General features: G+C 38.0%; 1 protein-coding gene across 3 annotated transcripts in view; it reads left to right on the top strand.

Annotated features, from left to right (window-relative positions):
* LOC308667670 (cohesin subunit SA-2-like) overlaps positions 1-15,954 on the top strand; it is a 131,119-nt gene that overhangs the window by 73,434 nt on the left and 41,731 nt on the right. For 2 of the 3 annotated variants that reach the window (XM_081327063.1, XM_081327061.1), the window contains exons 19-24: positions 5,601-5,693; positions 5,779-5,868; positions 6,381-6,584; positions 12,894-12,970; positions 15,122-15,209; positions 15,507-15,587. In XM_081327063.1, the coding sequence (XP_081183189.1) occupies positions 5,601-5,693; positions 5,779-5,868; positions 6,381-6,584; positions 12,894-12,970; positions 15,122-15,209; positions 15,507-15,587 (633 nt within the window). The remainder of the gene's footprint in view (positions 1-5,600; positions 5,694-5,778; positions 5,869-6,380; positions 6,585-12,893; positions 12,971-15,121; positions 15,210-15,506; positions 15,588-15,954) is intronic. The other variant, XM_081327062.1, reaches the window with a different exon arrangement.

Here is a 15,954-nt window from a genome sequence, read left to right as displayed (position 1 = left end):
ACAGTGAGAACTGGACACGGAACCACTGATTGGTTCAAAATTGGGAAAGGAGTCCGGCAAGGCTGTATATTGTCGCCCTACCTATTTAACTTATATGCAGAGCACATCATGAGAAAGGCAGGGCTAGATGAATCAAAAGTTGGAATTAAGATTGCCGGAAGAAATATCAACAACCTAAGATATGCAGATGATACCACTCTAATGGCAGAAAATGAAGAAGAACTAAAGAGCCTCTTGTTGCGGGTGAAGAAGGAGAGTGCAAAACCTGGGTTGAAACCTAACATTAAGAAAACCAAGATCATGGCATCCGGCCCTATCAATTCCTGGCAAATAGATGGGGAAGAAATGGAGGTAGTGACAGATTTTATTTTCCTGGGCTCCAAGATCACCGCAGATGGGGATTGTAGCCAAGAAATTAAAAGACGCTTGCTCCTCGGGAGGAAAGCCATGGCAAATCTAGACAGCACACTAAAAAGCAGAGACATCACCCTGCCAACAAAAGTGCGTATTGTTGTGATTCAGGGTCAGCCTGTGGGTTCGGCAGTTGGGTCGGACAATTCAGAGGAGGAGGAGGGGGATGTTGGAGAGCCTGCAGAGAACAGCCCTGATGCTTCGCAGAGCCCTCAGCCAGGCCCCTCCCATCTGGTTACGATGCAGACCCAGCTGTGTGAGCCTGACAGCGTGGATGAAGATGACCCACAGCTGGCCCTGTTCAAGGACGCCCGACGCAGGAGGCAGTCAATCAGGAGTAAACAGAGGAAGGCAATGGGGCACCTCGGAAGGAGGCAGAGAGAAGCCACGCCTTGAACTGTTTAAAAGGGGAATGTGTGGGAGGGCTGATTTGCTGAAGGCAACTGTTTGAATAGCTCCTGTTTCATGGTTCGTGTTTTTGTTTTGCTCTGTTTGCTCTGTTTTGTGTCAATAAATTTGGCAGGCTTAGTTCCAGCCTCTTGCCTTTTTGTAAAGGGGTTGTCCCTGCCTTTTCTGCAGGGCCGGTACTAGGCTGGAACAGAACACGTATAGTCAAGGCTATGGTCTTCCCAGTTGCAATATATGGCAGTGAAAGTTGGATCATAAGAAAGGCTGAGCGCCAAAGAATTGAGGCCTTTGAAATATGGTGCTGGAGAAGACTCCTCCGAGTCCCTTGGATTGCAAGGCGATCAAACCGGTCAGTCCTAGAGGAGATCAACCCTGACTGCTCTTTAGAAGGCCAGATCCTGAAGCTAAAACTCAAATACTTTGGCCACTTAATGAGAAGGAAGGACTCACTGGAGAATGCTGGGAAAGATTGAGGGCAATAGAAGAATGGGATGACAGAGAATGAGGTGGCTGGATGGAGTCACTGAAGCAGTAGGCGTAAGTTTAAATGGACTCCAGAAGATAGTAGAGGACAGGAAGGCCTGGAGGAACGTTGTCCATAGGGTCACGATGGGTCGGACATGACTTCGCAGCTAACAACAACAATATTAATAAATATAAAAACCAAAGATGCAAACCCTGGGTAATGAGAGAGATAAAATGGCCATCTCAGTATATATATTTTATTGGTTTTTAACAATGACAATCTCCAGTGCCTAGTGTACAGCGTGTTGTGTTGGTTTACATTTTAAAAAGAAAAGACAATAATCGATTAACATCAGTAATGATTAAATTTGATAATCCCATAATTAATATATTAATTAATAATATATTTCTTTAATCTTCCCTTCTTCCGTTTATATTTTCCTTTGTCAATATTAAACAAAATGTAATTCTTAATGCTTTCAGTATATGAATGATTAAATATACTTTTTTATATTTATGCAAATAATAATCTTAGTATAACTTTTTTTCAGCTTATATTATTGTTATAACCATCATCCCATTAATTCACCATGCATTCTATTTTCGTAGTTTTTGTTTAAGCTTAATTTCCCTTTTATATTCAATCTATTTCTTATCAGTCATGATTTCGTCAAATATTAGTCATCTAAATATCCAAATTTTTCCATTTAGGTACACCATCCCAATGTTTTCATATTTCATATATTATAAAAATACTGTACTTCTTATCTGTCTTATAGCATCTAGGTATAACATCCTTTTTAGTCAGCTTATATCTCACTTATATTAATAAAAGTTATATCAACCCACTATTTTTATATCTCATGTATTATAAAACATACTATATTACTTAAATCTCTTATCCCTCTTGTTATAGAGCCCTTTTATGTTCAGAATTCCCTATTCTTTTAACCATATTCAAACAAGTATTTGTTCATGTAATACTCCATCTGATAGGGTGAGTCAAATCTTTTGAATCTTTGTCTAGTCTTCTTCTTTTGCCGAATAGCTTTCCAAGTTGATATAATCCACTTATCCGGCAGTTCCTGTGTTTTTGCAAGTATTGTTGGGAATACAAAAGATGACATAAGTAGAATATCTGCTTTCTGTCTCCCAAACTCTGATGATTCTCTTAGAAATTATATAGTCCATTCTGTTTTTATTGTATTAAAATCTTGTAGATTTTTTCCTATTTGTATTAAATTGTAATTCTTTTCATTTGTTGCTTCATCAATTTGATTGTGTTCTTCTAATTTGTGTTTTGTTATCTGATTTGTTTGTTCATTCGCCATTATTTCCTGGGTGTTTTTTAGTTTCTAGATTTAAATTAAAGTTGTGCTTATTTAAATCCTCAAAGTTGTTTTGGATTTCCATGTGGTTTAAATCTATTGTCATTTGTATCTGTCATAACATTCCATACATTTCCTCTTGGAAAGGGTTTGTCTTGCCTTGAAGTATTACTTCTGGAAGTCTTTGATATTCCAGGCTATATCCTTCAGGAAAAAATACTGAATGTGGCATCTTGTCATTTTTTGATACTTGTACGATATCCATGTTGTCTCCCCGCTTCAAACAATTTTTCATCAATGTTTTAATTCAAGGGTCAATTATCAATCAATCAAAATTGCAATTCAGTATGTTAAACCACTTTAAGTCCTTCCTGTAAATTCTCCTCTACAAGATTAGCCAAGAGCCAAAAATTTTCTTTTTCTGTAAAACAGTTCTTAAATTTAAACAACAATCCAAGTATTTTTCTTTCAAACACTCTTTAATCTTATGGCTGGCCTGGCTCTTCCTTTGTTCCCAGCTGTCTTCAAGGTTATTTACAGTTTCAAGGGAACAGATTATTCTTTGTTTCTGGCCGTCTTGCCAGTTTCTGAACCCTTTTTGTTAGTATTTTGTGTTCTGATTCTCCACTAGGTGTCAGTAGTTGTTCATTTTTCAGTTTTTCAAACAGTTATTGTTATTATATAGTTTTTATAATTTCATCAAGACCCTTTAAGGTGTAGTCTAAACAGTTTTTTTAGTTTCTAGATTTATCCAGACTGTAGTATTTTAAATTGAATTTCAATACGTTTCTTTTTCCCTTAGTATTAATTCGCCGCTTCCATCTATGAGGGAGTGGGGATGGGGTCCCCTCCCTTCACTTTCGGAGATTTTCTTGCTTTGGGAGCCTTTCCAAAGGATTCAGTTAAGAGATAGAATAGAGAAGTTCAATACTCTAACCAATTCCAAGCACGCTGTTCACCGATGTTCAGGTTTATGCTCTTGGACTTTGGTTGCAAGTAGCTTGGGCTAGACGCTGATATCATGCTAGCCTTTCTCCTGTCGGGTTGGAGGGCTTTTCCCAGATCAAGCGAAGCGACTGTCGTCGCTTCGTGATCAAAGGGACACCTCTCCTTCATGGTCGCCTCTATGGGGCAACTTCACTCATTTAGGGTCCCCCAGGCAGGACGAAACTAGCCGTGGGGAGCGGACCTCTGCTTTCCCGTGACCGTGCGCTACAGGCACAAAACCAGAAGTCCTCAAAAATGGCCATCTCACTAATACAGCCATCTCAGTAAGTGTCTGGTACTCTATCGAAAGGGGTGGAGCTAATCTAAATTTGGAGGGAAGCATGTTCAATAATGCAGGTGCCATGGCAAACAAGGCACTTCTTCTAGGACCCACCAAATGTAGATTCCTAGATGATGGAACCTGCAACTTGTCCTGTCTGTCAGATCTGATGGTGCAGACTGATGTAATCAAACAGAGCTAGTTCCTCAGATAACTCAGTCCCATGCCATGAAGGACTTTAAAGATTAAAACCAGCACATTGAGTTGGACCCGGAAATCTCACAGCAGAGGTGACGTGCTGGTCTAGGAGCACACATAATTATCTATCCCCCTGCATTCTAAAGTGAGCATTCTTCAGGGACAACCCCATGTAAAGCATAATGCAGTAGTCCAATCTGGAAGTGACTAGGGCATAAGTGACTGTAAGCAGGGCTGCTAAACCAGGAATGAGCAGAACTGGTGCACAAGACAAAACTATGCAAAGGTCCTCAAAGCCACAGCTTTTCATCGAGCAGGAATCGTAAGGCTAGAACAACCCCCAGATTGTGCATTAGGTCTGTCGGGGGCAGGGCAGACCCATCCAGCACCAAAATTGGCACAGTCCTGGAACCAGTGGACTTGTTATTTTCCATTGGAGCTGATACAGTAGAGTACCAAAGTCGATGGTATCAAAAGCTGCCAAGTGGTCAAGTTGATCAAGGATGGATGCATTAGCCTCATTCTGCCTACAATAGAGGTCATCCAAAATCATACCAATGCCGTATCAGGATTTTTGTAGAGCAGTCCTCTTTTGCTTCGTAGTTTGAGAAAAAGAAGCAATCTTAAATGCTTACTCAAAGGGCTGTGTCTTTTCCAATAAAAGAATTTGTGGCAGTAGGGAATGCATTCCTTATTCAAGACTCGTGCACAACTTGACAGTTGACTTGGATTCACAGCTTCTACTCAGAGAGCAAGGTGCCTGTTGTACCCAAGGAAACCTTTGCTCAGATATACTGCATGCTGATTTTATTCTTTCAGGGACTAGGATACCCCTTCAGTCAGGCTCTTATGTTGTCAACACAACTTAAAGGTACTACGTTGGGAAGGATATTTTAGGGGATTGGGAACATTTTCTATATTTATAGGTTCCCTCCTCTCTTTGAACCTAATGGAAGGCTTCCTAACTGGATGAAATCACAGTTTATTGTTATGTTTGGAATAATATGTGAGTTTAAGTGCATATGTTAAAACAGGAAACAAGCCATGATCATGTTGCAACTGCAAATCACTCTGACCTTCTAAGATTTGTTTATTAACTACAACTTCAAAGCAGTTCTATTTTGCTGGTGAAAATGTTTATTTAGCCATGATCTTAAAGAGTACCATCTTTTTGCTATTGAAAGAGTTGCAAGATATGCACAGCTTGTTCTTAGAACCTAGAAGTGGTGAACTCTTTCTAAACCATTGATATGTGTGGAATGCCTAGATGTTTCTTTATCTGTGTTCTCTTTTCCCTTGCTCAAACATGGATATATCTTAGAATAGAAAAAGGATTCAAAGCAGCTAACTTACAGTACATAGCAATGCTCAAAAAATGATAATTGTTTAAATAAATTTGCTACATTTCAAGCAGTTTTATACTTTCATACCTAGTAATTTGCATATAGAATTTGAATCTTGCAGCTCATTTCAATCATTAACAGTGACAGGATTATAATTACAACAAAGTGCTTTGTCTATAGATCTTGTCTACCAAAGAGAAGAAAATACAAATGGAAGATTGTGCTAAAATTACTGAACACTTTATTGTGGTGCTTCCTCAACTCTTGGCAAAGGTAACGTGCAGCTGCTCTTGTGAATGCATATTCAATAACTAATTTGAATTTTAGCAGCACACTAATATCCTGTTTTCCTTTGCAGTATTCACTAGATACAGAAAAAGTGACAAACCTTCTGCAGATCTCACAGTATTTTGATTTAGAGCGGTACAGTACTAGTTCATTCAATAAGGTGAATTTACTTTTATGACAGATGGATAGATGGAAAATTTTGAGAAATGTGGTGAAAAAAATGTCATTCATTGATTGTTTCATTTTAACTACTGAAATAAATACCATTATTATGTTTGTTTTCATCACCCTGCTTAAAAATTGAAATGAAGCCTGGGACATGGTGAGAAAACATGGCCTTTGCCACAAAAGCATTTTCACCTGAAATAATTTGAAGGGTAATTTTTCAGACTCTGCAGATATGGAATCTTCTTGATTATTCACCTTTTATTTCTGCACATCTAACTGCGCTAGATGCTCTGCGAGGTTTGATGATAAACCTGATTTGTGAACTGGACCTTATATTTCTTATTTTATACTGTAGCTATGCAGTGCCTTGTTTGAGGCTTATAATGCATTTAAGGCTAAACAAATATGCTCCTAAATTCAAACTGAGTACAGTACCTTTTGTGGACTACACTGGTTTAAATAATCTACTACTGTTTAGGATATTAATAATTCCTTTTCTTGCAGAACCTCGATGCTTTATTGAGAGAGGTAAAAGTCATTGTAATGATACACTCCAACACTAATATCCTAGAGACCTGCTCCAAGGTATACAGTATTCTTTCCAGAGGAGAACTTACTATTCATAACCAAGTGGCTTTTGCTAGAGCTGAACTGGTGAATGAATGGGTGGAGAAACTAAATCAACTACTAGGCATTTTTTGGCATAAGGTAAATATGAGTTTTGTATTTAATCAGGAGCAAAACTTAGATATCTGGAACAAAATAGTGATTTTTTTCTAAACTGTTAAATACGCTGTTTTTATATTGGTGAGAACTGAGATATACAAGCAAGTGCCATCTTCATATATGATTAATTTACAAACTAGAAAAAAAATCTATTAAATTATATTAAAAGGTAAAGGTTTTCCCCTTTCCAGTTGTGTCTGACTCTAGGAGGCTGTGCTCATCTCTGTTTCTTAGCCAGGAGAGCCAGCATTGTCTGAAGACATTTCCATGGTCATCTGACCAGCATGACTACACCGAGACGCATGAAATGCTGTTACCTTCCCATTGTAGTGGTACCTATTTATCTACTCACATTTGCATGCTTTTGAACTGCTAGGTAGACGGAAGCTGGGGCAAGAATGGGAGCTCATCCCATCGCATGGTACTCAGGTGTTGAACCTGGACTGTCTGCTTTCCAACTGACAAGCTCAGCATCTTTAACTGCTGAGCCATTGCGCTCCCTATATTTCAACAGGAAGCCAAAATTATCTGATATCTTGTACATATGATTGTTTTTCAGTCAATACTGAGATTCTTGTCCCTTCTGTAGTTTATTTATTCTGTCTCTCCAATTGTGAGGATAATTCAGACACCCCATTACCTACTTTCATTGTCGCTACCTCTGAATTAGTAAATATACCTATGATGCACATGTTAAGGCAAGACAGTAGTACATATGATAAAATGAAAATGTGTATCATTGTGGACTTCCTGTAGAAAAATATTGTAGACTGATCATGTATGAAGTCATTCAAGGTTTAGTATTAGTCTTTTGTTTCTTTTAAAGAATGTATTACAATCCTGTAGGAGTGTACAAAAATTCTGTACATTGTACAGAAAAGGTTTTGTTTCAATTATCACATTCTGGGAGTTATATCAGGCAGTTAGGATTAGCTGTGATTTGGCAGAAATAAAACCTAGAATGATCTGAATCTAGGCATTTTATGGAGCAACTAGAGCAGAGATTAGACAGGTTTTTTTTCTATCTCTTTTCAGCTAATCTCAACATTGCATATCCTCCTAATGCTCCCAGCTAGTCCTCCTAGGGCTTTCCTTGAGGTGCTTCTAGGCCAACATTCCAGTATGACATTTCTCACTGGCATCCCTGCACCCTTTCATAGTTCCTCCTCTTTTCCCTTTTACAATCTTCCAGTGCTTCTTCCCACTTTTCTCCACAAATCACAAAGTAGTCCCCTTCCTGAAACTTTCAAAACACATATTTTGATTTGGGCATAGACCGCCACAAACAATTGTGTATGCATCAGATAATTCAGGCACATGTCTGAATTGCTTGCTACAGGACTAATGCATTAATTATTTCAGTAGAAAAAAATGTTAGAATTTGATATACTTCTTTGGAGTGTACATTGTGAATGTTCTTGCTAAAATTTATATTTAAAAAAGATTTTATTTAAGACATTCACATCAGAATTTAATATCCTTCTTTGGAGTGTACATTGTGAATGTTCTTGCCAAAATTTACATTTTTTTAAAAAAAGATTTTATTTAAGAGTTTCCTACTCCTTTAAAGAATTAGTTCAAAGTTACACAACAAAATAAAACTATATTATAAAAATATAAAAGCATATACAATAGTGTGAAAGCACATTAAATCAGCTAAAACCCTTATGAACCACTTCTTCTACTTGGTCTAAAAATAACAATAAAATGAAAGAATAGAGTCATATTTATTTCATTTTGAAGAAGTTATATTTTATTATTGGATTATTTAAAAGCCTGTATTTTGTTAATTGCCTACTGAAATCTATTCAGAAAAAAATAATTTAAAAGAGGAATTAATTTGGAAATAAAATATATCTTGTTTCATATAGTGGCTTATAAGAACATTCTCACATTGTTTTTAAAGTTTTGTTGCTGGTTGAAAATATTTGTAAGATGTTTTAAATGCTAAATATGGCTTTTGGATTTGTATTTCTGTGCATGTGTTGGGGGAGGGGACTGTAAAAATACTTGAAAAGTTTTTAGTTGGTTCTAAGAATATATAAGAGCAGCTGATGCAGACTTAGTTCAGCAACAGTTGATCAACTGTGCCATGACTAACAGATGTCATTCCACTGGGTAAGAGTTCATCCTGATAGCTTTTTTTAAAAAAAGTATTAGTCAGAATCAGACACCATATTTATTTTGGTTGTAGATAATAAAGAATAATACATTTTGCACTAGCCTTGTTATTTATGCAGTGAAGTCAGCAAAATTTTGCATTGTACATCTTAGTTTCTATAATCTGATCACACAATCATTTTGGAATTGCAGTTAACAATGAAAACAAAGATAAAAGTTTTTATAAATAATGTAAAAACTAAGAGAATTAACTAAATTTGTTTAATTTTAACTTCTAGTTCTTCAAATTTGCTGCATCATGCTAGTAAAGGCATTTTTCGTAAAGAGATTTAGCATGTCGACATATGTCAGCACTGGGAACCAAGGGTAGAAACAGAATGGGAAAAAATAAAGAGGAATTCAATTTTAGTTGTGAAAATTAGATAGCAGTTGGACATTGCTTTCTACGACTGCAAGAAAAGGACAATTTAATAAAAATGCATTGTATCATTAAGCTAAGGGAAGGAGAATCATTTATTTTATTGATGCATAACTCTACTTTTTTCTTACCAGGGCTTGGATCAACCACACATGAAACTGCAATAAAAACATGTAAAGCCTAGGTCATTAAAAATCCCAGTAAAATAAAGAATCAATTAAATATTTAAAAGCCCTCACTGAATTGGCAGGGTAACCACTCTTCAAAAAGAGTTCAGTAACTGGAAAAACCCTGATTCAAAGACACATTGAGCCTTTGTAATTTGAGAGAAATAGATAAATTTCTAGTGAAGATAATAAATTACAGTAGAGGAAGATTTGTACTGAGGTACATAGTTGTATGAACATTCAGGTCTGGATATGGCCAGCTTTCCCTATTCCCAGTGCCCGTTCTGAATACAGTTAGCAGGAAAATGTCTGCATCATTCTGAATGTGAGGAAGTCCAGAAAACAAGTAATTATAGTTCCTTTCTAAATGTTCAAAGACAGGATAGGTTTCATGAATGAAGGCAAATATTTGTGTCCCAGGATAATGCTGAAGGATCTAATCTAGTTCACTCACTAGGACCAGAAATTTTGTCTTCGGAGCTTTTGGACTCATGCTGGGGCCCATCTTCAGGGAACTTCTCTCTAGCAGAGTGTGCACTGTTCTGTGTATGGTATATAAATGTTGTATGTGGCTTTTTAGTTGCTGATTGAGGTGTGTTGATGGCTGGCATTTAAGTCATTGGCTGTCGTTTGCTTGTGCTGCCCAGCCCTCGCCTTCTTAGTACGTGATAGGCGGATGGTAAATTGGCACTCCTGTTGACTGATGAAGGGCCTGTTTCCCAGACTTCAATCACTTCCTTGGCTGTTTTTCTGCCTGCTTGTCCAACAATCTTAAAAGCTGCAAAGTTGAATGTGTGTCCTTGTTCATTTCAGTGTGAGACTACCAGTGAGTTTGGGTGTCCTCATCTGACCTCTTGCTTGTGTTTTTGCAATCTGGTGGTTAGCTTCCTTCCTGTCTGTCCTACCTACATAATCACAGGAACAAACTATGCAGGGGATTTGGTAGATTACATTGGAAGTATTTCCCACCTCCAAGCGATCTTTACAATGCATAATTTGTCCTTGTATGGTAGCCTCTGGGCAGTGTGTGATGCCCACTTGCAACGCTCGGAAGGTACATTCTACAGCTTTTAAAATGTTTTTAATGTAGGGCAGGGTGTGCCATGTGGTTGGTTTTGTACCTCGTTTCTTCCTTTATCTCTTCATATAACCAGGCTAAATGGCTGTCACAAAACTTAAGCTTCCTGATCCAACCCTTGAACAGCACAGTCACATCATCCACACAATTTCTGACAAAATTACAAGGCTTAAATGTGGTTCCTGATGAGATCATGGTGTCCTTTGACGTAGTGTCCCTATTTACACCCATCCCTCCCCACCTAGCATATATAATAATAGATAGAAAACTAGAAGAAGAGTACAACACAGATCAGAACAAGCTAACAGGACACAAATCTACAAAGCTACTCCGTTTCTTCACATTCAAAAGCAAAATGTACAAACAAATAAAAGGGACACCCATGGGATTCCCAATATCAGGAGTCATTGGAGAAACAGTCCTGTATGAACAAGAACATTGTGCATTTCAGAACTACACACCTAAGTTCTAGTGCCACTATGTGGATGACATGTTTGTCATCATCAAGAGAAATGCACTTTAAAGACTTTCATACCATACTGAACTCCATCTTCCCGGATATACAGGTCACAATGGAGGAAGAAACAGCTAGGCAATTACCATTTTTAGATGTACTTGTCAACAAAGAAGAAGAGGGAAGCCTAGAAACCACAGTTTATTGCAAGGCCACCAACACTTCACACATTCTGAATTTCAATAGCAACCATCCACTGTCAGACACAAAAAGTTGCATCAGAACACTGTATGGCAGGGTGAGAAGCCTTTGTAGTACCCAGCAAGCAAAACAGCTGGAGAGCAGGTACCTATGTGAACAATTCAAGCAGAATGGGTACTCACAATCATTTGTCACAAGATGCCTGTGCAACACGGTGGGGAGGGAAAGGAAGAAACAAGGTACAAGACCAACCACATGGCACACCCTGCCATACATCAAAAACATTTTGGAAATTGTAGAATGCAGTCAACAACTTAAAACCCAGACATCAACACACCCCAACCAACATCTACAAAGCCACATAAGAACAGGCACCATATAAATACCATACACAGAATAGCACACACTCTGCTAGAGAGAAGTTCCCTGAGGATGGGGGCTCCAGCACAAGTCTGAAAACTTGGAAGACAAAACCTCTGGTCCCGGTGACCAACCCAAATTAGATCCTGCAGGATAAGTTTCCATTTTTCTTTGCAGTGATGTTGGTCAAACCTTTCCAGAATGAAATAAAATGTAATAAGCTCACTTGCAGTACCTGGTTTAATTTTGGTATTTATAACAGAGTTGTAATTCCCTGTTTGTATTATTCCTGACTGACTGTACAGCAGTTTTTGATGGAAATGGTATGGATATATTGTAGTTCCTAAGTACAGATCTCCCGAGGGCATTCAGGCCATTCAGGTGATAACAGGGAGAGGAAAGGAAGTACTACCTGTCCTGGGATTTAATATCCTCTTAATCAGGGGTATCTCATATCTTAACAAACCATCAGCTGTCTAGGATGGAAACTACATAGGAGGGATTTCTGTAGGATTTGACAGTAGGTTTCCTACTGTTACTGCAGGAGGACTGCTTATCTGTTGGTAGATGTTTATTAAGAAAATATATTGGCTTCCCAACTCACTTTCAGTTTTTCCCGGCTAATCTTATCTTAACTAGGGGATGTTCCATAGGAAGGAACTCCCACAAAGAAGGCCCTTCTTCTTGGTCCGTTTAGATGTACCTCCTTAGGAGAGGGGACTATAACATTCCCTGACTCCTTGCTCTAGTGGGTCAGGTAGATGTGAATGGGAAAAGATCTTTCAAATAATCTGATCCCAAGCCATATAGGGCTTTAGAGGTGGCAACCTTTAAAGGGAGCTGAACCACATATTGGACCCAAAAAACAATAATTATTTGTAACAGGTTGTGAGAATATCCTTGAGAGACAGGAGGAAGAGGTACAGCTTAGACAATATACTGATAACAAAATCAATCCAGAGGAGGAGTGGGAGTGGAGAAAGGGTCTCAGAAGGAAACGCCCTAGTTCTCTGAACACTGAGGGCAGGGGAGTGGGGAAGTGTTTCAGACTTGCAAGTTTCTGTCACTAAGCATACAATAAATTGTCACTACACATGGCTATTGGTTTCTTGTCTGGACTACCCTGAAGGGCTGACTCTATTAGTGCTATTGCAATTTCTCTGTTTTTTAAGAATTATTTATATCTTCCTTTTCAATTCTACTAAGGCAACTTGCATGTACCATCAACAATCATTGAAATGAAAACAATTGGAAAGGGACTATACATAGTGCTGGAGCATGGACCATGGATATAGGGAGTGCTATGTGTCTGTGTGTATAGGAAGAGGAGACAGGCATGCAGCTAGCCCCTTTCATCTCTTAAGATTTTTAACATTTTGTTTAAATGTTAAATAGCTGCAAGCAGTAGAAAGACATTTATGACAAACTTCCAATGAGGACAGGCAGTTAGATATTCAAGCACAGCTCAGCCTTTTTCTGCATATGATTCTAGGAAGATGGTGTTTCTGCAGAAGAAGAAGGAATTCAGGATCTGACCTGCACTTTGCGACAAATAGCTGCTTTTCATAAGTGAGATTTTTTTAAATTCCAATTCCTCATTCCACATTTTGATGCTGTGTAACCAAGTATAGTTAGAATTAGGTGCTTCACCTACACAGTCCAAGAGAAAGAACCAAGTTGTAGCTAGTGGTCTGGACTCCCTGTCTCATTTACAGATCACAGACTCCCCTCTGGAATGAACAAGGATGAAAATTTTCAGTCTCCTTCCCCCCCCCTTTTGGTTTTGAACTGGAAGGGTGTGGGGAAAAATCATTAATACTTAAAACCCATTAAAGTAACTTTAATACTTTTAAATGGCTTGTCTTCTGAGAAAAGGATCTAATAAATGGCTTGGGAAGCCATTGAAACCCCAAATATAAGCCCCCAAGAGATTATTAGGGAACAACCAACTTCTCAAGCCTGGCATCTCATATAGCAGCCTGGATTTGGGGACATAATCCCTGTGTCCACAGGAGTGCAGTGATCCAGAATCAAGTATCAAAAGGCTGAAAGAAGCAAATACACAGTGCTGAGAGAAGAATTCTTTAAGACTAATGAGATACTTGAGAATTGCTTAGGTGTGATTTGCTACCACTAGAGAACTCTGGTTTCTAAAGCTAGATTGCCGTATGTTGGAATTCAGGCTAAAGAGTAAGTTAATGAAAAGCTTTTCTTCTGTAAATTTGTCACTGTGTGCTTGGCTTACTTTTTGGCTTGAGCCTTCTGAGACACGGCATCCATTTTCTCCCTTTCAGTCCATTGGAAAACTGGGCCAAACATCAAATATTTTGCCCCCTCTGGTGATCTCTTAACATGCTATCTGTGATCCTCAGACAAAGCACAAGGAAAGAGGAGAGAGTGCAGCTCCCCAGTTAAAAGAAAATATGGTGTTAGAATTAAAATTGTTTTTCAAATAATACTAAAGAGTTTACTTGAAAAATGTCAGAGGTTTCAGAATTCCGTGGCCCATCTGTGCATTAAATTATGAGTGCTTATGTTTGTTCTTTGGATAAATTTAATTTCTTTAAAAAATGTCCTTTGACCCTTTCAGTTCCTAGATCAGGGGTAGGCAACCTTGGTTCTTTTATGACTCGTGGACTTCAACTCCCAGAATTCCTGAGCCAGCATGGTTGGCTCAGGAATTCTGGGAGTTGAAGTCCACGAATCATAAAAGAGCAAGGTTGCCTATCCCTGCCCTAGATAGTATGCTAGATGATCTCAACACAATGCATTAACGTATTCTAATACAGAATTTTGGTAACAAAAATGTTTTAGCAGAAGTCAAATAAAATACCTATACAGGTAGTCCTTGGGTTACGAATGTAATGGAGCCTGCCAATTACATTTGTAAGCCAAGGATTTGTTGGAGTGAATCACGTAAAATGAACATGAAAACTCCCTGCTTTTGCCCACCTATTTGCTAATCTAATGCATAGGTCATTAGGTGCACATGAGGTATCTCAGGGTGGGGAAGGCCATGGCGGGGCCTACTAATGGAACAGGCCACCTGCTTAAGATCACCCAAGGCCTCCCCTGACCCACTGAGATATGTGTAATTGCCTCCCCCCCACGAGATCACAGTGCCCAGAAGCTTCCAGTCTCCATGCAAAAAGCCTCAAAGCATCCTGTCGGCTTGCAAATGTTTTGCGTTGAGAGTGAAATGTTCTGGATGAAGTCCTGCGAGATCACCGTGCCCAGAACATTTCATTCTCGGTGTGTAAAAAAGTGTTTGCAAATCAATTGGATGCTGGAAGTGAAATCGTCAGAGAAACCGTGGCAGAAAGGAGACAGATATTCACCAAGTAAGTAAATACATGGGGGTTATCGCGTAACTTCAAACGGTCACTAAGTGAACTGTTGTAACTCGGGGATTATCTGTATGTTATTGCTTGAAATTAAGAGAGATCTTTGGTTTTCTATAAGTGGTACAGTTTAAAAAGACCACTTCCATTTACTCCCTTGAGACAAATAATTTCATTTTTTAAAAAATAAATAAATAAACTAATTTAATCTATATTGTGTTTTCACTATTGCTAGCCTGGGAAATTTTGGAGACCTTTTGCAGACAAAATTAAGTGAATGTAGAACAGACATTTCAGTAGCAACATACTATTCAGAATGAAATTGTTATGACTTTGAAATTATTTGGGCTTATGTTTTATTTCTTTCTGGATTGTGTAGTGCCCATGATCTCACCAAATGGAACCTCTATGACAAGATGTATAAGCTTCTTGTTTCTGAGTTGGAACAGAGACCTTTACCTGTTCAGGTAATTTTAACTGAGCATTGAATATATGTGCCTTCCCAAATATATTTCTCATTTGAACATCCTTGTTAAATTTAAACATCCTTAATTTTGTATTTTATTAGACTGAATTTCAGCTAATATGAAATTAATTAATATGGCAAAGCAAATTCTTAATTCAGTGATTCAGCCTGTATTATTCATAGTTATCTGTTGCAGCTAAAAACATTAGATTTATCATTATGATACAGGTTTTTGTGGGCTATAGATAGGACATACTTAAATTGTGATCATGCTTTTGCTTGCTTGTCTCTTTTGCAGATTATTTTGCCTTCTTTACAGTGTGCTTATTTTGCACTACTTTGGCAGCTCCTTTCAGTGGCAGATTCTCCATCTTCCAAGGTTAGGCTCATAATAATGATTAGAATTTTTTTTACATATTTATCTATGTTAGTCAGTTTAGAGCAGGTGTGTCCAATCTGCAGCCTTGGACAGCTAGTAATACAGCCTCACAAGATCATAAACTTTTAATATTATTATGTGATTTATATACATCAACTATATTATATATTTTATATGCTGCCCAAGATGATTCCCCTTCACTCATTGTGCACCAAACAAGCCAAAAGGTTGGGCACCCATGATTTAGAGTGATAATATTATTCAAACTCATACTTCAAATACAGGAGGTAGTTCATAGACACAATTGTTCAGATTCTTAATCCAGAGTTATTTAGACATTTTTGTACAAAATATATTCTATCTCACT

Source organism: Vipera berus (genome assembly GCF_964194415.1).
Source record: "Vipera berus genome assembly, chromosome: 4".
NCBI lineage: Eukaryota > Metazoa > Chordata > Lepidosauria > Squamata > Viperidae > Vipera > Vipera berus.
The sequence above is the reverse complement of the archived record's forward strand: the minus strand, read 5'-3'. Positions and strand labels throughout refer to the sequence as shown.